General features: G+C 37.8%; 1 protein-coding gene across 3 annotated transcripts in view; it reads left to right on the top strand.

The window, feature by feature from the left end:
* Positions 1-456: 456 nt before the first annotated feature.
* The window catches only part of LOC127455490 (neuronal PAS domain-containing protein 3-like), a 425,888-nt gene continuing 399,741 nt past the window's right edge, over positions 457-26,603 (top strand). For 2 of the 3 annotated variants that reach the window (XM_051723438.1, XM_051723437.1), the window contains exon 1: positions 457-773. In XM_051723438.1, the coding sequence (XP_051579398.1) occupies positions 616-773 (158 nt within the window). In that variant the 5' untranslated portion in view covers positions 457-615. Of the gene's footprint in view, positions 774-3,176; positions 3,595-26,603 lie in introns of those variants that run through there. The other variant, XM_051723439.1, reaches the window with a different exon arrangement.

Below are 26,603 nucleotides of genomic sequence, written 5' to 3'. Positions count from 1 at the left end.
AGCGCTGCATTCATTTTCAGTTCTGTGATGGCTATGTAAAGTTAATGGCTGTAGCCTATATAGAAACGTGACAAGTGACATTTAGTGCCTTTTAAAGTTTAAAATTAACTGCATTCTTTAAAAGTTAGTATTTTAAGAGTTAGTTTAGCTCTTTGTTTGTAAGTTTTCGACATTTCCATCACGTTATCGGCTGCTAGAGAGGTTATAAGTATCAAAACGGACCCTGATTAAAATTCTGTTATGAATGTTACTCTAATTTTGGGTCAAAAAACAGCCAGAACATTCATATATTGGAGGATATGGTGAAATAATAAGGTTTTGAGGGAGTTCTTCTATATACAGCCACAGTCGTTGGTGCACTTGAAACTTTTACGCGTAAAAGTGCACAGGAGCGCACAAAGAGGCTGCTGTCGACGGGCATCTCTCATCACAAACCCTCTAAAAGCAGCACTTCTTTCTTCTGTAAGCCGAAAATCGAGACGTAGAATGGCTGATGAGCGTGTTTCCATCACTAATGGGATTGCGCTGCTGTGATTTCTCGCAAAGGAGGGAAGCCTGTGCTCGCAGATATCCACACACACTCGGTTGGTGTAGCATCGCGGTGCGCGCTCGGGGATGATCAGAATCTTCCCGGATTTCAGTGTTCAGGTGACGGCGGCGGCGGCGGCTGCAGGTGGGGGAGCCGGTGGAGGGATGCCGACTGTGTCTCGAGTCCCGGGAGCTACGAACGGGAATCCGCAAAACGTCCAAGGGTTGACCTCTTACCAGCAAAGGTATGTCGGATAAAAACATGTTGTTGTTTTTTCATGTTTAGGTGACATTCATAACATTCATTTCACATTTGTTGCGTGCGTTCACACAGACCGGAATATTGGACTTTACTGGAGGTTTCTGGTACAAATTAAGACTCCTGAAACATCATTACTGCACTAAAACCCATGTTTTGTAGTTACTTTATGAAACAAAAAAGACAAATTACATAAAGCGGGTCGTTTATTGTACTCTAAAGTTTTACTTTCTGTCAAATTCCAGAACACACACTCAAACACGCGCACAGGTGTAGACAGAATTTATAATATGCTTGATAATCAACATGCATAAAGCGTATAATGTACTGAATTCAAATGGATCAAATAAAGAGATATCTTTTCGACCATAATATTAAATAATCAAGATAAGGGTAATAAATAGTCATTTTGGTGCACTCAGAGTATTCCAATACATACACACACACACACACACACACACACACTCATGTTGGTGCAGCTATCATTATGAGGACTCTCCATAGAAATAATGATTTTTATACTGTACGAACTATAGATTCTATCCCCTAAACCTAACCCTAACCCTAACCCTAAACCTAACCCTCACAAAAAACGTTCTGCATTTTTACATTTTCAAAAAAACATTGTTTAGTATGTTTTTTAAGCGATTTGAATTATGGGGACACTAGAAATGTCCTCATAAACCACATTTATAGTATAATACCCTTGTAATTACCAGTTGTAACCTAAACAAATTTCCTCGTCAACCACCCAAACTTGCCCATACACACACACACACACACACAAACCTGCCCAAACACACACACACACACACCCCCACACACACACACACACACACACACACACATACATGTTGGTGCAGTTATCATTATGAGGACTCTCCATAGACATAATGATTCTATCCCCTAAACCTAACCCTAACCCTAACCCTAACCCTAAACCTAACCCTCACAGAAACCTTTTTGCATTTTTACATTTTCAATAAAACATCGTTTAGTAGGCTGTGTTTTTTTAAACGATTTGAATTATGGGGACACTAGAAATGTTCTCATAAACCACATTTATAGCATAATACCCTTGTAATTACCAGTTTGTAACCTAAAAAAAGTCCCCGTAAACCACTAAAACCTGCCCACACACACACACACACACACACACACACACACAGATACACACACACACACAACTCCCATTGACATTCAGAACGATCTCAAATGATTAAATTACAATGATTTGGCATGATAACTGCATGTAAACTCAATGCACAATATATCCATTTGCTTTGCTTAGAAATACTAAAGTAGCATTATAAATAGATCAGAAAAGATCACTTCTAGACATTTACAATGATTAAGTTGTAGTTTCAAAACTGTAATCACCAAAGAAAACGCCATCTAAACCACACACAGTGTGTTTATGATTTACAAACAAGAAAAAAAAAAAAAAAGTTTGTACAGTTGATGAACACACGATATATTGTTTTAAATTCTGTACTGATTTAGTTATTATATCCTATATGTACATATATTTTCACATAAATTGTATAAAATTAAAAAAAAAAAAAAAGACTGGTGTGAATGAACGTGAATGTTTAGTTTGTTTGTATACCAGCAGAATAAAACTGATCAAATGCACACATGCTAACATATTCTGTCACGTTCAATTAAACAGTCTATTTACAGCACAAAAGAATGAGCAGAACATTAAATGGCGTGTTTGACAGCACATGACCTTGACAGGTCACAAGCTCTGTAATGCACAGTTAGAAACAGGCCTTTATTTATGTCAAGTCAGATTTATTTAGTACATCTTGAATTAGAAATCGGATGTTAAATACAGTAATTAATATATTTATTGTGCATTGGTGGGGGGAAAAACAATATAATCTCGCATACTTTGGTGTTGCGCCCATGTTTACGCAGTACAATATTTCTCATTTTGCATGACAACTGTTCAAAAATGCATTATTGGATATAGACTAATTTCTTTCACCCCGGGTGCTTTGACATTAAGCAAAATCAAGTTAATCCATTACTCCAGTCTACAACATAAACAGATAAATAATATTAAAAGTCTATGCCAAATTGCGATTAAACCTGAGTTGCTCCTTAAATTGGGCGTATGCGTTGATTTTGACACCTGTCAACCATATGATTCAAAATATTTATAGAAAATCTGATCTGAATTGATCAAAACGTGTCATTAAAACAGATATACACGAGCGCAACTAGTTGTTGCTCTGTAATTGATGCAAGTGCAAATATTTCCATTTGTGCATTAGAAACAACCTGTACATTCCCAATAAACTCAAACTATTTCCAACTACAACTGAGTGGCGTTGTTGCGCCGGCAGGAGAGGAAGATGAGTGGGAGAGAGGGGCAGAAAAAGATGGAAAATGCGGACAAACACACCGAGAAACGAGAGCTTTTATAGCGCGCGGTGTTCGAGGGGTCACATCCTGATGTAAATGCCCCGCTGGTGCACTGATATCTACCCTCATCTACCCCGAGAAAACCCCCGTGTGCGCGAGGACAGCCGCCGGATTTCCACTCACTTTTCTTGGCATGCCTTTGGAGCTCAGTCTCGGCTGATCTCCGCGCCCGCCTGCACGCGTATGAACGCAAGGAGACACGGGCACGAGCGCTTCGGAAACACCGATGGCGTTGTTTAAATGCTCGCGGTTCCGCTGTCAGCTGCACGTCGCGTGAAATCCGAAGTGGGGGGGGAAAGTAAGAAATCAAATAATTGCAGGAAGATGGCGCCCACCAAGCCTAGCATACAGCAAGACCCTTCCAGAAGAGAACGGTAATAGCGCTTGGTTTGTTTTTGTCTCTGTGGAAACAGCGCGCGCTGACGCTCGCGAAGCTCGGCGTGCATTTTTGTTGGACTGAGATGTGCAAACTTTGCCCTTTCCGCACGAGTGGGTTTGAGGGGTTGGGTAACAGGTATAAAAGCTGAGAGAAGGCGTGTGTATGTGTGTTTATGCTGTGTGTGTGTGTGGCTGGACAGAGGACATGACCGTGGATTGAATGTGTTGAGCGATGTGTCCCACCGTTGATGCGTTTCGCGGGAAATGTGTGAACATTCGAACGCAACATTGTTGCAACATTGTATCCGTTTGTTTCCTCTGAGCGTTCGATTTCGCGGCTTTAGGCCAGGTTGAGGTTAAACACGCTGTCTGCTGCTGAGAAATGCTGCTGCTGGTGTGAAATATGCATCAGGCAGCTGTTTGAGGAATATTTAATGTACATGTCAGGAATACTTCAGTAATGCATTGGCTTGGATTATAAACACTATATAATAATGAGCAAAATATATGCACTTTCATAATCATCAGTTATGAAATTAGTTTCGTGACTTCTTGCTTTCTAGATTTGAAATTGTAAGACCACTATATATTAAATACAGTAGGCTGTTGTGTTTTTGCTGTTTTCTTTTTTGAGGAGTTGAAATCCTTTTGTTTTGGTGCATTGCATTTGTTGCATGCAGTCTTTTACACTTATTAGACGACAAGTGGACCACTAAATCAATCTTGGTTAGTTGCTTTCTAGATCTAAAATTGTAATACAAGATTGTGTTATTTACATTAGTCAGGCTGTTAATGTATTGCTATTTTGTTTGAGTAGTGGAAATCCTTTTAATTTCAAGTGCATCAGTCTTTCTACACTTGTCTAGTGGTATAGTAAATTCATCTACAGTTAAGAAATTTCTTTCATGGTTGTAAATTGTAAAATAGGACTCTTCTTGTATACATTAGTCATATGCATGATTTTTGTTGCTATTTTGTGCATTGCCCTTAGTAATTGAAAGCATTTTGATTACAAATGCATCCGTCTTCTTCTACACTTAGACATTGACAGGCTTTCAAATCCTGTTTTAGGATATCACCGTTTCTGCATATCAGAGATTACTTGTCAAACTCATATAATACCTATGGTTCATATTTTCTATTTCTGAAAGCTTTTAGGAGTATTAAATTAGGCAGTGATCTGTGCAAGGCTTACAGCTTGTTGAATGTTAAATCGTATGCAATAATTCACCTGCGGTGTGTATACAAAATAGCAGCCGTAGAGCCTGTGACATTTTACAATGTAAACACGGCCTGCTTCATATACTGTACTGTGAAACTGTGTCCCTGACCGGACTGTGAATGGTTGTCATGTGCAAGCTTGACTAAAATCTCTCATTGAGTGTGATCATTTTATAATTCACACTCGAAAACGCACAGATTACACTAATGCTCCTACGTCAAAATAGACCACAATGTTTGAATTACATTCAACCCCATGCCAGTCATAACAGCAGGAGATGTTTATGCTAATTTGTGTGCCATTCTGAGCATATCACGGAGATAGGAATTAATTTTGAGGAGGGGAAACTTCATAGCCGGTGCAATGAGTGCCTCTCTTTTATCACCTGTTTTTGAGCAGCATTCTGATCTCTGTGATTTGTTATTTGGCTGCATTTTAGAGTTGAGCCGAATAACACTGGGCCTGAAATTCTCGGGGAAAGGTTTGGGAGTTTATTTTTTAATGCAGTGCTGTTTACCAGGCGTCGTTGCCTGCTGTAGTTAGTGTAGAGAGGTGAGAATTGTGCTCTTGGGCTAAGCAACTCATAAGGAGTCGGACGAGAATTCGAGAGTGATTGGTTGGCTTGAATTTATACACAACACTTAACACAAAGTTGGCTTTGTTTAGCGAAAAGCAATGCCTCCCTCCCTCACTGAGCCCAAACAAAAGTGAAAAAGTGTTCCGTTTCCTTTCCTACGGTGCTGTAGTGGTTGTGAAATTTTGTGAAATACTTGGTTTATTTGGCATTACTCATAAAGGATCATCTCTGTAATCATCCTGTTTCTGTGTTCTTTGCATGTTTGTCATAAATGTAGCACTGTGATATCAACAGGTCCATTAAGAGACTCTTTATTTGGGTAGATGGCGCATAACGAGTCCTTTTTTTTAGGTTTAATTTTTATATGAATGTATAAAGGAAATTGTATATCTTCTGTCTTTTAACTTGTTGCCATTTCTTTTAAGTTTAACGCCATTTTTAATCACCTTTTTGATTACAAATATTCCATGTAGTCTTTTGTTGAATACAAGGTCATACAAGCTGCTTGCATAGTAGTTTTAGTAGCTTTGTTAGTTTCAGAGAGGGCTGGTTAAAAATATCGACTTTTAGATTAAAGGGTTAGGGTAAAGGTTTAATAATTTTAGTTGGATAAAATCGCTTACCAGCCTATTGTGTGTAAAGCAATATCCAGTTTTACTTCTTTGCCTTGATGATGCAATGCTGTAAACCCTAAAGTTTTAACAGAAGAATAAATGTAAGTGCTTTTATAAAATTAAAAGCTTTACAATTTTTTGAATTTAACCCGTCCTAAAAGGGTTTCCATTGTAAGTGACTCACTTTTTTCTTAAAGAAAATGAGAGACAAGTCAAAAAAATGTTTTGGGTGGCAATCAACATTATGCCACTTATTAGTGCTTTCGAGCTTAACGTATTGATTCCGGAATATTACTTTAATCACGATCTTCAATTGAACAATCTTAATATTGATTCTTAAAATCCCAAGAGCGATCTTTTACTTTCAAGTTTACTTCAGTTTTGGTTGTGTTGGTTATTATATCTGATAAATAAATAGCAATTGAACTACATAGTTTGGGCTGTTGGTAATTTGTAAAATAATTTTGTAATGTAGTTTCATAGTGGACATTCAAACTGAAATATAGGCCTTCCTAAATGAATCAGATTTGAATCAAATCGTATCGGAATTGAATTGAATTGAATCGAGAGCTTGTGAATTGTAATCAGATCAAATTGGGAAATCTGTATCGATACCCAGTTCTAGTTTTAGATGGAGTATAAAATATTACATGCAGCACAACTTCCCAAAAGTAGTCCTACTGCTTATCAACTACCCATTGTTGTTCTTATTGCAAAATTGTTCTGGCTGTTATTAAAATCACATTTCATTATGATTGACATTGTGCAAGATTATGTCTTGCTGAACTCTCAAAAGCTGAGAGGTAGAAAATCCCAAAAGTGACATGCGGAGGGTGTGCTTGTGTTAAGAGTCAAAAACAAAGCGGTTATATTCTCTGAATTCTGGAGAGGCAGACAGCCCAAGCTGTGCTATACCATCACACAAAGGATGCAGAAATTCCACCCGTTGATTCGCCAGCGTCAACCACGGCGCAGAATGGAGGCAAATAAGCAATTCTGATGTGTATTTATCACAATTAAGAGAGATTTGCAGCCCCCATCTGTGGATGCTGCTTGGCGTGTTGTGCAGTGATTATTGCGGCGCTCGCCAGCCACCACTCGTCTCTGTTATTGTGAAGGTCAGAGAGAGAGACAGACATACAGAAGATGCATCCCGCAAAGGTAATCGTGTAGCCCGCACTCCTGCTGCATTACTGAACAGCTCACGGTGTGAAAGCCTTTATCAAAGCCATTGTGATGTATACATCTGTGTGTTTGAGGAAAAGTGTTTGATTAGTCTTCTGTTTGTGTGTCACATGTGGACATTCCTTTTATTAAAGTACCAGTGAATCTGTTGCAGGTGGATCTGTCATGTTGATGCAATGAATCACTGACTGACCAGAAGGAGCCTTACTAAATTCTCTATAAAATTCCTGTTTTTTTATTTTTGCCATATGTATGTGGGTTTCTAAAGGGATAGTTGACCCAAAAATGAAAATCTTGTCATTGTATAGCTACTCACCCTCATGTTCTTCCAATACCGTATGATTTTTTTTCTTTCTTCACACAAAAGATGTTATGCAGTATGTTAGTTTTCGTCGCCATTCACTTTCATTGCATCTTTTTTCATTACAATGAAAGTGAATGGTGACTGAGGCTGTCATTCTACCCTAAATCTCCTTTCGTGGTCCACAGTCTAAATAAAGCCATACAGGTTTGAGTAAATGATGTGAACTATTCCAAAGGCTTTCATTTTTGGGAATTTATTATTATTATTCGTTTTAATTATGATAATCCTTTTTTCCAACTTTTAGAAAGTTTACAACGGTTTGGTATCAAAATATACTGATTACCTAGTTCTCTAACAGTGGTTCTCAGCTGGTCAGTGATATTGTGACCCAAAAAAGGGGTTGCATGTTTGTACTAATAGGGTCATGGACAGCAGGGAAAAACAATGCTAAATGCAAACAATAAAATGCAACTAATTACTCTCACTGAGCACTTTATTAGGAACACTATGGTCCTAATAAATTGCCCGACATGGTCTTCTGCTTTTGTAGCCTCGAGGTTCGACATGCTGTGCATTCTGAGATGCTATTCTGTTCACTACAATTGTACAGAGGTGTTATCTGAGTTACCGTAGCCTTTCTATCAGCTCGAACCAGTCTGGCCATTCTCCGTTGACCTCTCTCATCAACAGGGCGTTTCCATCCACAGAACTGCCACTCACTGGATGTTTTTTTTTTGTTTTTGGCACCATTCCGAGTAAACTCTAGAGACTGTTGTGTGTAAAAATCTCAGGAGATCAGCAGTTACAGAAATACTCAAACCAGCCCATCTGGGACCAACGATAATGCCACGGTCAAAATCACTGAGATCACATTTTTCCCCATTCTGGTGGTTGATGTGAACATAAACTGAAGCTCCTGGCCTGTATCTGCATGATTTTATACATTGCACTGCTGCCATACGATTGACTGATTAGATAATCGCATGAATAAGTTGGCGTACAGGTGTTCCTAATAAAGTGCTCAGTGAGTGAGGATAGGCTAATTGTGCAAAGTTAGGATAGAAAAATAAATAATCTTAACTTGTATAAGGGAGGAGAAAATGCTTCTTTCTGAGAGCATGATACCATTGCAATTCAAGAGACATTTGGAAACCGAATATGTCAGTAGATTTTAGAACTGACACTGTGGATTGACCACCTTTTGTTAATCATCCAAACAGGCAGTTATGGGTATGCTAATCTTAAAATGGCCAAATATTGGCCAATAAATTGGTCTAAGGCTAACCTAGTTGAAAGGATAATCGATTTTGTTGGCCTTTTCTAAATTTTATTTTTCTATGGATGACCCTGCATAGTGAATCCTTGAGTTCCATATAGTTGCTGGATGCTACATCTCAAATCTGAATATCGTTATATCACACTGCCACCGATTTCGGTAAGATCCTTACACCTTGTCTACACCGGTGAACGTTCTAAACCATTTATTTGTCTTGTTGGCAGGAGTAGCGACAGCATGTGCAGCGCAAAATGGAATGGGACATCCGTTTATTGTTGTCACTATGCAACGTGCTGCAACTGGACGCTTTCAGTGTAGACAGCTTCACTGATTATAATGGGAGCTATTTGCTTTTTATGTGCCGCGACCTGCTGCTCACGTCCGGTGTAGACAGGGTATATCCAAAAAGGACACCAGGCAGTATACTTTTCGTTCAGTGCCAAAGAGAAAAGATTATAGCCGATTGTGCTTTAGGCAGCTAGTGTTGCTTTTTAATATTGCAGGTTTTGTTATGGGTTGAGATCCAAGGTCTCTATCTATGCGTTGAATGTCCACAGTGGTTTTAAAACCTTAATTTAGTATGTGGCTGTACAGACAGATGTGCTGCCTGCTGACTCCCATCTGCTTCTTTGGTTTGGCTGTGCAGCACCCCCCTCCCACACACACACTTCTGAGAGCCAATCAAACTGTACAGCATTTCCTGTATAGATGTGTAATTATCCTAAATGTATTGGCAAATAAAATTGATACAAATGTATGACGTACTTGGATTTGTGTTTGTCTAGCCACATTTGGGTTTGGCTACCCACCGGAACAGAATACATTTCACGACTTTCAGTTTGGTTAACGATTCTCGAACATACATTCTTCCTCCGATGCAGACCGAGTTAAAATATGCTGAAAGTGTTTCATGCTACCGCTCATTGGCTCTGAAATACCGCTATAGGAACATATAGTACAGTGTGACCTGTGTTGTCTGATTACCAAATTATTGACTCTCATGAGCCAGTTCTTTTGAATCTGTAGCGCAAAACATTCTTCTTACCGAAAAAATGTTCTTTTCAGTGAATCAAAATCTTATTGAACCCAAGTCATTAATTTTGTCATGTCCGACTTGAAATGAACCAAGAATTCAAAAGGAATTAATGAATAGTTATTGATATGACAATGTGTAGTTAAAGATACACATTTGAGTTTTATTTTTTTAAATGATTGGTATTTTATAAAAACAAGTGAATGACTAAAATGTCTTCATTAAAAAAATCTGTCTAAACACACCATTTCCAAGAATCTGTTCTGTTAAAATATGAAATTATCTCATCATTTGGTAACAGGGTGCCGTGAGCAGCAAATCCAATAAGAGTTGTATTTCTTATTTCCAAATATTTATTTTTCAAAAGTACTTTGGGGGCCTTGGTAGCTCAGCGAGTATTGACGCTGACTACCACCCCTGGAGTTGCGAGTTCGAATCCAGGGTGTGCTGAGTGACTCCAGCCAGGTCTCCTAAGCAACCAAATTGGCCCTGTTGCTAGGGAGGGTAAAGTCACATTGGGTAACCTCCTCGTGGTCACTATAATGTGGTTCGCTCTCGGTGGGGTGCATGGTGAGTTGTGCGTGGATGCCACGGAGAATAGTGTGAAGTCTCCACACGTGCTATGTCTCTGCGGTAACGTGCTCAACAAGCCACGTGATAAGATGCGTGGATTGACGGTCTCAGACGCGGAGACAACTGGTAAAGTTGTTTTTAATAACTTGACTTTCTCCACCCCTGAAACAACATTTATTTTCTGCTAATGTTATCAATTTCATGTTAGTGGGAATTTATAATATCAGAATATTGTAATTCATGTTTCAAATGATGTTTGATGTTGTAATGGTAGTACGAACATTACAGCCTCAGTAATTTTTTCCTCCTTATCAAGCAGCAATTTAATCATTGACACCTGCATGGCCCCTGTTTTGCCTATGAAATTACAATTGATTATTCCGGTTAGTCAGAAGAGTTGCTGGAAGACACAGCCTGATTAACTCCGCCTGGACCGGCCTCACACCTCATCGTGATACCCTCTGCACACCCATGATAAATACATTTATTGCCACATATGCTCGCTAGCCCACCTGCCACTTTAATAACTGAATGTCATAGCGGCAATTTTGGCTGTAAATGGAGGTAAAGCCCCCATCACCTCGCTCACAAAGGAGCTACAACACGCGGAGGTATTTTCTCTATAGCATTCCTTACGCATGTCGTCACCTAAAGAAGCCCCCTTCGTGGGGATTTACAGACTGCTTTTGTCCAACCGTTTTCCCAGGCTTATCGCCAGCTACATTCATCTAAAGCAGCTCCGCGGGACGCTGTGTCAAGCAATTCCATGTCTCCTGCCACTTCTTGTGCTTTGACATAGCAAAGCCAAACTTTTGAATTGGTAATATATCCGGCTGTAACAGAAATGCTGCGTGTGACATGTAATTGAGTAATAGCATTGCTCTGGTCATGAAAAGGCTAAAATTAGCTCACAATTCTGACAAATGGAGCCCTTTTCCACCGGCAGACTGTGGAAAAGGTCAAATTGCTTATTGATACAGCATAATAGCCATCAGCTGTTCAGTACTTTCACGGCTTTGAAGAAAATAACTTGTAAAAGTAATGAAATTACTTGAAATATAAATGATACATGAAAAATCTATCTATCTATCTGTCTGTCTGTCTGGCTGTCTTTTAGGTGTTAACATACTACATTTTACCCTACTAAGTTAAATTAATAAATGTAAATACAGTGGCAAGAAAAAGTATATGAACCCTTTGGAATTAGCTGGTTTTCTGCATAAATTGCTTATAAAACGTGATATCATCTTCATCAAAGTCAAAAGTATAGACAAACACAATGTGCTTAAGCTAACAACACACAAACCATTATAATCTTTCATATCTTTATTAAATACATCCCATTAAACATTCACAGTGCTGTGGAAAAAGTCAGTGAACCCTTGGATTTAATAACTGGTCGATCCTCCTTTGGCAGCAATAACCTCAACCAAGCCTTTCCGGTAGCTGCGGATTAGACCTGCACAATGTTCAGAAGGAATTTCTGACCATTCTTCCCTACAGAACTGATTTAGCACAGACATATTCTTAGGATGTCTGGTGTTCTGACTGGGCCACTCCAAAAGGTGGATTTTCTTTTTTTTAAAGCGAGAGTAGCCACAGCACTAAATCATCTCCATTTATAGACAAATTCTTTAACTGTGGACAGATGAATATCTAAGCTCTTTGAGATAACTTTGTAACCCTTTCCAGCTTTACGAAAAGCACCAATTCTTGATCGTAGGTCTTCTGAGATCTCTTTTTTGCGAGGCATAGTCCACGTCAACAGATGCTTATTGTGAATAGCAAACTCAGAATGTTTGAGTGCTTTTTGTAAGTCAAAGTAGCTCTAACCCACACCTTCAATCTCAACCTTCTTTAATTGGCAGGTTTGCCAACTCCCAACTCTAATAAGCTTTTGTTGATGTCATTAGCCTAGGGGTTCACTTACTTTTTTCCACAGCACTGTGAGGAATAGGATGGGTTAAGTAAAGACATGAAAGATTATAATTGTTTTTGTTTATTTACCTTAAGCACATTTTGTTTTGTCTATACTTGTGACTTTGAAGATGAGATCACATTTTATGACCAATTAATGCAGAAAACCAGCTAATTCCAAAGGGTTGACATACTTTTTCTTGCCACTTTATAACAATAATATATATTTATTATAATAACATTTCTAATTATCCATTTCTGTCTATCTATCTGTCTGTCTGTCTGTCTGTCTGTCTGTTGTAAATAGATTTATAATTTGTAGATTTTAAACATTCTTTTAGACAAAGAATATGCATTTTAAGTGTTCATAAAACTGCTTTGTGCCATCTCAAGCTAAATTAATAAATATAAATATAATTTGGGAAGTAGCTATACCTTCAGAATAGAAACAGGATTGATCCTTTCACAAGTTATTTAGTCATTGCTAAGATTGTGCTCAAGGTCATGACACTTCAAAGTGTTTATTAAAAATATAATTTCATGCAAATTTTTGATATAATCTGTCTATCTGTCTGTCTTTCTGTCTGTCTGTCTGTCTGCTCTTCTAATAACACATGCCATTAGGTTACAATTAATAGTCAATACAGTCAACATTAATCACTTGAAAATCCCAGATATTTCCCTCTGTTTTATTAAAGCAACTATACAACAAAAAAGCATTTTCATTGCCTCTTAATGATTTACAAACTAAGCTCAGGGTTCACATTTAAAAGAATGCTTTTGGCAGGAGCTATAGAAATTCAATTTTGCCTGAGAACAGAGCCATGTTTACGGCATTACCGTGTATTCCAACATCTCAGATGGTACTCGAAGGCCAGAAATGTATAGGATACTCTTCGATGGAACAGAAAGCAACTTTTCAGAAAGCGTACTTGAAGTAGTTGAGATTTTGCGAGATCAAAATGTATTTTTTCTCCCTCCCAGACGTTATTTCATGGCTGTGCGGCTTTCTTCTCTCTAATTCTTTTCATCTCATTGTAGCCCCCTGTGTTTGAAAGTCTAGGTCAATAAGGATGGGCACATTGTGAATTTCATGATCTGTGTAGTGGAACAAATTGAAAGCAAAGCCTATATCAATCACACTGAAGGCAGGGTTAATTGTTCTTGCTTCACAAGAACTCTGGACAGATAAAGGCGTAATGAAACACTTATGCCTCTGATGTGGGCACTTCTTTGGATGAAATGATAGAAAACAATAGAATGTTAACTCATATAGTAATTACTTTGTTGCAAAAGTCAAAGAATGAGAAGCCAAACAAAAATTGTTGTCTTTGATGTCTGTGTCTTTGAAAGGTCCTGTATTCTTTGCCCTTGAAATTAATTTTTTGTTATACATTTGTTTTTTATTGATTCCAATCTTAAAACATACAAACACAACATAAAATATGGAATCAATTATTCACATTAAACCCCTCCCCCTGGACATCCCCACCCGACACAAACACGCACTACTGTGGTCACCAACAACTTGAATATAAATAAAAAATTAAAAAAGATATACTTTCAAACAACATCAATAATACACATACCCAGCTAAACTACAAATCCCTCTCCACAGCCCCTCCCCAAGAATCCTTCAAAAAAGCCAAATAACCCCCCCACTTCCTGACAAACAAATCCCATTTCCCCAGCCTTCTAAAAATCACCTCCTCAAATGCCGCCACCCCGCCCATCTCCCCGCACCACTCCCTAAACGAGGATGCCCCAGCCGATTTCCATCCCCTGAGGATGATTCTTCTGCCAATCATGACTCCGGCTAGCACCCAACTTTTTTCATATATATCCCCAATGTTAATACCCGTCCCATCACCCAGGATACAGAGTCTGGGGCAAAATGAAAATTGAGTGTCCAATACCTCACACATAAAGCTCTGAAACCTCAACCAAAATTCTTGGATCTTAACACATCCCCAAAAAACATGTGTTGTGTCCCTGTCTTCTGAGTGGCACCACCAGCAGGTGGGTGTGTCTTTAAGACACAGCCTATACAATCTAGAGGGGGTCCAATAGAATCGATGCAAAATCTTAAATTGCATCAGACAGACCCTTGCATCTCTAGATGTAGACTTGATGCTTTTTAGAATCCTAGCCCACATTCCCTCTGAAATTTATTTTTTAAGGATATCAGAAGGAGTTCCAGTAGCTCAACTGGCAGAGCGTAGTGCAAGCGATGTCAAGGTCAATGGTTTGATACCCATGGAATACACATACTGATTAATGTATACCTTAATTGCACTATGGGTCACTATGGTTAAAAATGTCTGAAAAATGTGTACATGTATATTAAATGTTATGTTATATTTATTCCAAAAAACATACTTTTTGAAATTGCAAGTTGGTTGCTTGCCTAAACCAGATGATTGGAATTGTTATAATATTTATTGTCAAAACTCTGCTCAGTATTTTAAAATGGTATAATGCAGAATTTTTTAATTAAACAAATCACACACACAGAAACAAGCATGTCAAGTCATTTTTATTTGTATAGCGCTTTTCACAACACACATCGTTTCAAAGCAGCTTTAAGGTAAATCATGAATTAAAAAAACAATTTAACTGTAATATTTAACTTAGAGTGATCATTGTGGAGTTTGATTAAATATGATTGTTAATTGTGTATAGAAATAAAATAATTAAATAATAATTGTATTTAGAACCCATGTGAGCAAGCTGAAGGCGACTGTGGCAAGGAACACAAAAAAGATGTTGGTTAATGGAGAAATATAACCTTGGGAGAAACCAGGCACACTGTGGGGGCCAGTTCACCTCTGGCTAAACAACATGAATATAATGCCAATATTAGTTATTTATGTGAAGTGCAGGTCATAGTTTTACATTTGTAAATTAAGTAAGCATTAAGGTCCATTGTTTTAAAAATTAAATAAAAAATCAAATATATATTTTTTTTAACTTTAAGTGTAATGACTAATGTCTTTGAAGTCCATCCTGGATTAACTGCAGAAGTTTTTCACATTGACGCATTGTCCTTTGTTAGTTGGCCGATGAAGGCTTTTGTTGGCAATTAAATGATAATCTATTTATTCCATTTCAAGAGTGTAGTCCATCAACAGACAAAGGTGATGCAGGCAGAGATTAATGAGGTGCATCGCAGTTCAACCTGCAGGTCATTTCGGTGAGGTTCGGTGGGGTCCATCCTAAATCCAAGGTTCAGGCAGTGGCATATGAAGTATCCCATGTCTTACAGTTGAGTTGGCATCAGTTCATCGTCTGAAGTCAAAAGACTGAAGTGATGTCTGGTTGGCACTGGCTGTAGTTTGTCATCATCTTTCAGCGACACGTAGCAGTGGAGTCTGACACCAAGCAGGAACGGAGCTGGATCTGGCTGGCTCTGGTAACCTTGGGATATGAATCCCAAGGTTACCAGATATGACATGGAAACAAAAAAATGTATATTAGCGTAGATGCCATTCAATTTATTGCAGAGTTATAGATCATGATGGATGTTTCTGGTTCCGGCAGACCTAACTAAAACAGCCTAATTGTGAGTTGAAGGATAAATTAGGTGTATGCCTGGCTAAATAGATGAGTCTTTAGTCTAGACTTAAACTGAGTAACAGTGTTAGGGGGACTATTCCATAGTTTAGGAGCCTAGTATGAAAAGGATCTACTTCCTTTTGTGGATTTTGATATTCTTGGAATTATTAACAAGACCGAATTTTGTATATCGTAATGAACGTGATGGAATACAGTGTGTCAGAAGGTCACTTAAGTACTGTGGAGCTATACCATTCAAAGCTTTGTATGTAGTTAACAGAATGTTAAAATTAATATGAAATTTAACAGGTAGCCAATGTAACAACGTTAGAATGGGGCTAATATTATCATATTCCATGGTTCTAGGCGGCACTCTGGCTGCTGCATTTTGAACCAATTGAAGTTTATTTTTGGAACTTGCTGGACATCCTCCCAGTAATGCATTACAATAATCTAGTCTTGAGGTCATGAATGCATGAATTAGTTTTTCGGCATCAGCAACAGAGAGCATGTGTCGTTATTTAGCAATATTTCTCAGGTGGAAGAATGCTGTTCTACAAACATTGAAAATTTGATTTTCGAAGGACAGATTGGTATCAAATGTAAAAAAAAAAAGTTCTTTGCTGTAGAAGACGATGTAACAGTACATCCATCGAAAGTCAAATTATATTTTAGCTGCTTATTTTTAGAGGTTTTTGGTCCAATCATTAGTACCTCTGTTTTGTCAGAATTGAGTAGAAGGAAATTTCTGGCCATCCAATCTTTGATTTCATTGATACATTCTGCTAATTTGGAGAATTGGGAATTTTTGTAGGGTTTAGAAGAAATATAAAGTTGGGTATCGTCAGCATAACAGTGGAAACTTATTCCATGATTCCTGATAATATCTCCCAGGGGAAGCATGTATAAGGAGAAAGCAGAGGTCGTAAAACTGAGCCCTGTGGCACTCCATACTTAACTTTTGTTTGATTTGGCAATTCCTCATTTACACATACAAAGTGGTAGGGCTCTGATAAATAGGACCTAAACCATGCTAATGCAAGTCCACTAATGCCAGCATAATTCTCCAGCCTATTCAAGAGAATGTCATGATCTATCGTGTCGAAGGCAGCACTAAGATCTAAAAGCACTAGAAGTGAAATGCAGCCGCGATCAGATTGTAAGAGCAAGTCATTTGCAACTCTGATAAGTGCAGTCTCTGTACTGTGACGGGGCCTAAATCCTGACTGAATTTCTTCATATATTCCATTTCTTTGTAGAAATAGTTGGGAGGACACTACCTTTTCTAGTATTTTCGACATAAATGGTAGATTTGAAATCGGTCTGTAATTAGCCAGTTCTCCAGGATCAAGTTGTGGCTTCTTAATAAGCGGTTTGTTAACTACCATTTTAAAGTTTCTTGGGACATGTCCTAAGGATAGCGAGGAGTTAATAATATTAACAAGAGGTTCTGAGATCACTGGGAATACCTCTTTTAAGAGCTTGGTTGGTATTGGATCTAACAAACATGTTGTGGCTTTTGATGTTTTGATAAGTTTTGTTAGCTCTTCATGACCTATGACAGCGAAAGATTGAAGTTGCTTGTGAGGAAAATTATGAGACACTGTTTTCTGAGGTGCTGTGACAGTTGATGGCATAGTTCGAATTTTATTTCTGATTATTTCAATTTTATCAGTAAAGAAATTCATGAAGTAATTTCTGTTGTGCTGCGACGGGATATCTGGTTCAGTCGATGATTTATTCCTAAACAATTTAGCCATAGTACTGAATAAACGCCTAGGATTGTTGTGGTTATTTTCTATGAGTTTGCTAAAATATGATGACCTGGCAGCTTTTAGTGCCTACAGACACTATCCTTCCATGCACCGCGAAATACCTCTAATTTTGTATTCTTCCATTTGCACTCCATTTTCTGAGCAGCTCTTTTGAGAGAATGAGTGTGATCGTTGTACCACGGTGCGAGGCTTTTTTCTTTAATATTCTTTAATCGAAGGGAGCGACACTATCAAGAGTGCTAGAGAAAACTGTATTTGTACTTCCTGTTATTACATCAAGTTCTTCTAGACTTTTTGGCTTACTGAGTATATGAGACAATTCTGGAAGATTATTAGTGAAGCTGTCTTTAGTGGTCGAAAGAATAGTTCTACCTGAATGATAGCGTGGTGTAGATTGAGTGACATTAGCTGATCGCAACAAACAAGAAACGAGATAATGATCTGAGAGGTCATCGCTCTGTGGTAGAATTTCTATATTATCAACATCAACTCCATATGACAGAATTAAATCTAGTGTATGATTAAGGCGATGTGAGTCCTGTCACATTTTGTCTGATTCCAAGAGAGTTTAGAATATCGCTAAATGCTAATCCCAATGTGTAATTTTCATTATCTATGTGAATGTTGAAGTCACCAACAATTAAAGCTCTATCTACATTAACTACTAGATCTGATAAAAATGTGCAAATTCACCAAGGAAACCAGAGTAAGGCCCGGGTGATTTATATACTGTAGCAAGGGCAAAAGACGGTTATATCTGATGGTGTTATATTAAGCATTATTAGTTCAAAAGACTTAAACTTATATCCTGTCCTCTGAGTAACACCAAAAACTTTACCGTAAATTGTAGCAACATCTCCTCCTCGACCCTTCAGATGAGGCTCATCTTTATAACAATAACCTGGGTGAGTAGATTCATTTAAACTAATATATTCATGTGATTTAAGCCAGGTTTCAGTCAAACAGAGCGCATTCAAACTATAATCTGTAATATTTTCATATATAATTAATGCTTTGGTAGAAAGAGACCTAATGTTTAGTAGCCCTACCTTTATATGATGTTTATACCTTTATACACATATATATATATATATATATAATTTTTTTTTTTTTTTTTCAAGTTTGACCTTAATCAGATTTTTTCTAAATGATTTAGTGAGAATTTTGTGTTTGGTAGTTCGGGGAACAGACACAGTCTCTATGTGATATCTAGGTGATACAGTCTCTATGTGTTGTAGTTTATGTGACCTGTGTGACGTCTCAAGGCAGCTAGCAGAAGTTCGGATTTACCAGTTTGTCTGCTTCCTGACCTGGGCCCCAGTTAGTCGCATACCATCATTAGTAAGACTATGAGCCAAATTACTAGAGAGAAGAGCGGCACCTTCCCTGGAGGGATGGAGTCCGTCTCTCTTTAGCAGGTCAGGTCTACCCCAAAAACTCTTCTAAATGTCTATACATCCTGTGCTATTCTCTGGACACCACTCAGACATCCAGCCATTCAGTGACACTAATCTACTATAAACCTTGTCACCACGATGAGCAGGGAGGGGGCCAGAGCATATTACAGTGTCTTGACATCATTTTTGTATTTCACACACCTCTTTAACATTATCTCTAGTGATCTCCAACTGGCGAAGCCGGACATCGTTAGCACGTGCATACTTATTTGCGCTTAGGTAGGGTCATGCACGCATGCGAGTCTTGCACATGCACAGACAAACGTTTATGTATATTATATATACGTTTTCAGCATTTAGTTAATTGAACTCTATAGCCCATGACGGCTATCACAACACAGTGGGTAATTCTGAAAATTAATGAGAATGATCATTCTTAAAAGACTGTTCCAGACTTTGCCCAAACTCATTAACTAAATCTCTCATTTAAATACATTCTAAAGACTTTCGGGAAAAGAAAAAAAAAAAGACATTATTGCTATGTAAGCATTAACCAGATTCGAAAATGCTGAGATGCTGAATTTTATGTAAGACTGAAATTATGTCAGTCTATATTCCTGGATGGAATCCTGCACTAAACGCTTCTATCTGTTATAATACAGAAAAATAAACTTTGTCACATGGTAAAAGAAAACAATCCAATGCCTCGGTCGGTTTATTTGTCTGCCGTATAAATTTAGTTTGGAATTGTTGATCTTAGTTTATCAGATATCCTCTGTGACCCTTATGTGCAAGTGAAGCTCTTCCCAAAGCTTCAACCATAATAGACCACAACACCAAATTCAATTTTGAAATATTTTGTACACCGTAAATGTCCAACAACGATAATTTTGTATTAGTCTCACATGATCATATTGTAAACAGTCATACTCATGTGAGTATGACACAGGACACACGTGACCCTCAACATAACAATGCATTTAAACTTCTTTCTAACATTAAAGGGATAGTTCAACCAAAATGAAAATTCTCTCATCATTTACTCTCCCTTATGCCATCCCAGATGTGTACGACTTTCTTTCTTCTGCAGAACTCAAACTAAGATTTTTAGAAGTATATCTCAGCTCTCTAGGTCTATACAATGCAAGTGAATGGTGATCAGACCTTTGTAGCTCCACAAAACATATAAAGGAAACGTAGAAGTAATCCATATGACTCCAGTCATTAAATCCATTTCATCAGAAGCGTATATGATAGGTGTGGGTGAGAAACAGATCAAAATGTAAGTCCTTTTTACTATAAATCTCCACTTTCACATTTACATCAGAAAGTCATATGTGGTGCCTGTTTAGTTTCACTTTCACATCTGAAGTAAAATAGTAAAAGAGGACTTAAATTTGTATCTGTTTCTCATTCACACCTATCATATCGCTTCTAAAGATATTGATTTAACCACTGGAGTCTTATGGATTACCATTCACATGCATTGTAACGACCTACAGAGCTGAGATATTCTTCTAAAAATCTTTGTTTGTGTTTTGCTGATAGAAGAAAGTCATACACATCTGGGATGACATGAGGGTGAGTAAATTATGAGAGAATTTTCATTTTGGGTGAACTATCCCTTTAAAGAGCACTCTACGTAAGTCCATCATAAACCTTTTGCACTGTAAGTCACTTTGGATAAGAGCATCTGCCTTAAATGTAAATGTAATATAGAGCTGATTTACTGTTTCATGTATCTGGCCTATTCTAGCCCTGTCATCTTTCTTTTGCCAATGTTTTGAAGTGCTGTCGTTTTCTGCAAACCATTTCACAGCTTTATAGAGCTCTTGATAGCTCAGAGTAATCTCTTTCTTATCACCATCTTCTGATGTTCCAATTAGATTTTAACAAATTAAATCGGACTCGTTCCCTCTCTCATTGGCAAACCTGTAGACATTACTGCTCAATTTTCTCTGTTCTCAGCAATACCCCTCTCTGCCTTTACCTCAGAGACTTAAAAACAGAAATACTGTACCTTGGAGACAGAAAAAGTGTCCGTGGTTAAAAATATGAGCAATCGAAAGGTTGGAGTTTCACAGTCAGGCCTGTGGAGGGGTGGGAATGAACCAACAATTGGAGAGTTTCTGAGGTGGTGATCTTAGTCCAACATCGATGTGCAGGTAAGAAAGACCCTCATTTCTGTTTCACCACAGGGAGACGGCCCCAGAAATTGGCTTATAGCAAGTACTGGATTTAAAAAAGGCAAATTAATTATAGATTTCAAATTTCCAAAAGCTTCTGTTGGCTGTTATATATTTTTAGAACTTTAATCATGAAACAGGAATTTTTTAGGGTAGGCCTCTACATTTTCCAAAGCTTAACCACTGCAAAATAATTAAATAAAAATAAATCAATATTGGAAATAGAAAATGTTTACACAATGGGAGTTAATTGGAATGCTTTAATTGACACTTTTCACAATAAGTAAATTTCAGGAGCTGTAATTGTAATCTCAATTATTTTCCCGATGAATTGTGCAGCCCTAATTTTTATATTTTTAACTGGATAAAGTTCAGCTGGGAAACCAAATCCACTGAGCCCCAAAGAGCTTAATGCAAAGAGGAGTGAGAGATTGTCAGTTAGGATGTTAAAAGTGCTGGGCTTACTTGCCCTGTGGCCTGACCAAGTCTTGACAATGGAAAATCAGCTTCAGGCTAGGTCTGGGGGAGCCTCTGGCACTGTGTGTGTGCTGTGTGTTTCCCTCTGAACTCTCTCTCTGCTGTCAGATGTGTGTCTCTTGCCCAGCAGTCATGGTTTACCCTTTCAGTGCCCACTCGAACCCCTTTGAGAAATCCCCCAAGGGCAAGCTTAAAAGGACACAGACCCCTCGGAATCACTGTGGGGCCTCAAAAACATAATGAAATCATATTAGTTGACACTCTAAAAGGAGCGGAACTTGTGTTTCTAGGATGTTAGTTGTGTACAAATGTTTGTTTCTTTACTGCGAAGGCTGTCAGACTGTCTCCATTTGTTTGCAAGCTTTTTTTAAAGGGGCCATACTGTACTTGACAAAGTCAAGTCAAGCTCTTTACTGGCTTTATAAAGGTTCAATACGGTTTGTTTTTGCACTCCATAAGGTTGTTTCATTAATTAGTATATATAGTGATGGAAAGATAATAAGAAGTATACACTTTTTAAATAATTGTGTATTGGTACATTTTCTTACACATCTTCTGATAATGTTAGATTTATTGGTTTAGGTTTATTGCGCAAAAACAGTCGTAATTTAGTTTATCATGATCATTTTCCACCCTTTTTTTTTACCCTTAAAATTATACTGTTTTTGCTACTGTGCATTTAAGGCTTATGTACATGATGTCGATAATGAATGTCTTGTTTCACTCAGAAATGTTGAGCCTGAACTCATGAAAAAAATGGGACTGTGGTGACATTTTTGCAAAATTATATTATGTGCTCGTGACAAGTTAAACGACAATTCCGAGATGAAATGTCCACTGAGTGGCGCTAAAAGTGAGTTAAAGGTTCTCCCAAACAGATGAGGTTGTTAAGGTTAATGCTATATCAAGTTTTAAATCAACGAAACCTACCTGCCTACTCTAAACCTTAAACGTAAACCTAACCGATGGTGCTATAAAAATCAAATGGGAGATCAAAAATGCAATTGCTGAAACAACCACATTTTGTGTCGCATCTATGACACTGTAGGCGCTATAGTAAAAGTTTTTAGATGTCATAAGATATTGTGTGAGGAACAAGGTGAAAGTATGTTTATAAACTCATAATCTGCTGTTTTACTTGTGATCTATGTGAATGTATTTAAAAGTTATTGTTGTTCTGTAGTGTTCATTTCACCTGGAAACTGCTGCAAGATGTACAACGAGCCACGTAAAAATCCTTTTGCAAAAATTTAGGTATAGTAATGTGTTTCTATGAGACCCTCTAGAATATGTCACAACACGGAAGTAAAATGGATTGTGAACGCAGTTTCATGTTGAGGTTAACTGATTTTTAAAATAATTTTAATGTATTTTTTTTGTTTCACAAAACTTTCCTTGAATTAGTTTGTCGCTGAAAACTGCAATTGTCAAGGATGACCCTATTGTACTCTGAAATACTCCAACAGCAATACAAGCTAAACTTAAAGAATAAAGCCTGCATACTTGCAGCAGAGATGCATCACAAGCAAATGCTGAAGGGTTAAAAGAAATCAGCAGGGGGCGGAGCTGTGCGTCAATATTTGGACAGTTACTGTGTAGCACACCAGATGAACGCAGCATCTGCTGTGCACGGGAGGAGACGTGATTGGGGGGGGGTGGGGGTTATTGTGAAGGCTGGCACACAGTATGTGCCCAGACACATTCCACAGGAAGTCCTGCGATTCCATTGGCATGCGTGCCCGGTATTCATCATAAATATTTTAGCAATATCATAGCCCGACCATGCCCGAGTCATTTTGCCAAGCGAGGGGGGAAAACATTTAACTCTCCTCCTCTCTTTCACTCTCTGATGGCTTGTAAATAATTTTTCATGCTGCAAATGTCAGTGTATTTATTTATCTTTGAGCTGCATCATTAGATATAACAGGAATAATCTTAAAAATCTCACTTCAGCTATGTATAATCTGGCGCTTCACTTCAAAGCCAGACTGTTTACCATATCAATGCGATGCTGTCGGAGGGTATTTCTCTATGCTTGTTTACTATGAAATTGGTAAAATTGTCAGGAATGGAAACACAGAACATTTTTGTTAAGTTGTGATGCTCACTAAAATGGATCTTCTCTCTCTCCCTCATGGCCTTGTGTTCGTGCAAATGTTCTGTTGAGACCGTTTGTAGACATTTAGAACATTTTGTATTCCTCCGTCTTGCTTTGTCTCTGCTGTGCGCGGTTTAACCCTCGTGAGTGCATATATTGTCCTTGTCTCTGATGTGGATCCGTTAATGAGATCTCTGACAAATACAGTAATGACCTTTCAGATCCGTATTTGGTGAGTGGAAAGAGGCTGTCTGGTGGAATTACGCCCTGCTTCGTTGAAGAAAAATGGCTTGTTGCCTCTAAGGTACAGTAGTGGCAAAAGAACTGTAAATTCTGTAACATTCTGTAATGCGTACGAGAGACAAAGCCTTTATTTATTTTAAAGACTTTAAAGCTGAAGTCTTTCATTTTATCAGTTTGTTTGACCAATAGAGTGCAAAAGTCTGGTTCCTGGAAGTAAAAATCCCATGTATTTATTTCCATAGGGATATTGATTTATAACAAAGTGGACTTTCTTTGCAGGTATTGTAAATGCCCACAGCAGGCCTGAGACAGACATCTCTTCTCTGTAGGCCTCGGCTGAAGAGGCTTAGCTGCATTTTTGTTATCCAGCTCTGGGTAGCGTCTGAACCACTCAGATTGTCTCCCTCTCTCCTGCAGTCAGAGTGCACACAGAGATGCCAGCAATGATGAATGGGGCACCTTGTCAGTTAAAATGAAAATTCTTAGCCGTATGATAGCTTCATATTAATGCCTGTTTTATGGATTGGAGCAAGTTGTCTGAACAAGATGGATGTGGGTGATGAGAGGAGAGATACCAAATAAAACGGCTCCTCTGCCTTCATCAGGAGCATGGGCTCCTAAAAACTAAAAAGATTTAAATCTGAAAAAAAATGTTTTTTAATTGAACAAGGCAATTTTCTCCATAGCTAAATTCATTTTTAGCAACAAAATTAAAAGCTTTCAAGACAATGAGCCCAAAAGTTGTAAAACAATTGTTAAGAGAAGTTAGCATGGTTTTGACTTCTTTTTGGCTCAACCAATGGCATGTGTTTGGGGCAGGGCAATTTGTTTGTTCGACCAATGGTAGATGGTGGGAGTGTATGTAAAACCTGTTTAAAAACAGGTCATTATTTTTGTATTTCCATTTTAGTGGACGCTAGTGGTGCAAAAACGCCATACTTCACCTTCATTATACTTCTTCAATACTGATGTAATTTTTTCGAATTTGAAAATGCTTTCTTGTATTTCAGATTAAAGGAATACCCTTTTTTATCCCTCATTTATTACAAAAAGAAGGACAAATTACAGTGTCACTGAAAATGGAAGTGAATGGGGCCAGCCCATAAATGTTAAAATATACATTGTTTCAAAAGTATAGCCACGAGACATAAATATTATGTGTGTTAACCAGCGGCGTAGCTAAACCATGGCTCATAGGGCTGAAGCTCCGGATCTTTCGTTAATAGCCCCGAATGTTTTTTTGTGATGAGAAAAAAAAGTAAGGCTTAATGTTTATTACATCAGGGTACAAAAGCAACAAGGCAGGCTTCAATTCTGGCTTCAAATGTAAATTAATTCCGATCAGTGTGCCCAACTTGCATTAATTGACAGTTCGCACTTTGACTTTTACCTGCTGTTCATGTTCAAGTTCATCAGACACTTTATGAACTCCTTGTGTGGGAGCTTTCTATTTTGTCTCACAGGGGTGCAGCTTTACTGTATCAGAGGCACTAAGGTTTTATTATGCAAGCCTTATTTCTAAATATATAATCTATAAGCCTCATTTCTAATCTTCATTTGTTTTTAACAATCCACACACCAAGTAGATTTTAATGCATGCGCCAGTCATCTTGTTTGTTTATTCGGGTTTAGTCGGGAGTCGATACGCAGGAATAAAGAATGTTTATTGCAATGGAATTTCCTCAAATGCAACTCAAAATAGCAGCACAGTGAGCTTTAATCCTAAATAGCAAAATACATAGGTCTTAAAATGATAAAACCTCACATTAAAGTCAAACAGAAATGACTGCCTTTATATGCGCTCTGCCCATGCCGGTTCACATTTCCATGTCATGTGCGTGGAGTTAAACTGCTGTGTTTAAATAGCCTCTTTGGGGTGCCTTGATTTTGAAATGGTTTAAAATCAAATGACATTGAACGTGTCAAATTATTGTACTTAAGTCTGCACACCAGAGCAAAAGGTAAAAAAAAAATAAAAAAAACTCTCTTACCGTTTATAAAGCGTTGAAATTTGCCTTGTTAAAAACAACCTGGAATCATGTTTATTAACAGTCATGAAACCCAACGCAGGCGTTTTATAAATATTTAAGTTATTTTTAACTTTACTCTGTGATCCCATGATGGCATTTTATTTCCACGTTAAATACAAAAAATGCAAAAAGATTTAGATAATAAAGTCGTAATATTTTGCGAATAAAATTGTAGCATTGTGAGATTAAACTTCATATGAGAATAAAGTCAAAATGATTAGAATAAAGTCATAGCATTTTGAGATTATAGTCATAATATTTTGAGAATAAAGTAAAAAATTATTAGAATAAAGTCTTAGCATTGTGAGAATAAAGTAGAAATATTAGTATCTCAATTAGAATCTAATATCTCAATATTAGACTAAACAGAGCGTCATTATCACAACGATAGAATGGACGCAGAGCCTGCAGCTTCATTAATGCAAGAGATGGATATGGAGGTTAAATCATACTTTAGGATAGGATTTAGCAATAAAGAAATCCTTGGTCTTTTGGCACATCAGCACAGAGTTATTAGTATCTGGACTCTGCAGCGGTTATGTT

This window comes from Myxocyprinus asiaticus, chromosome 17 (genome assembly GCF_019703515.2).
Source record: "Myxocyprinus asiaticus isolate MX2 ecotype Aquarium Trade chromosome 17, UBuf_Myxa_2, whole genome shotgun sequence".
NCBI lineage: Eukaryota > Metazoa > Chordata > Actinopteri > Cypriniformes > Catostomidae > Myxocyprinus > Myxocyprinus asiaticus.
The sequence above is the reverse complement of the archived record's forward strand: the minus strand, read 5'-3'. Positions and strand labels throughout refer to the sequence as shown.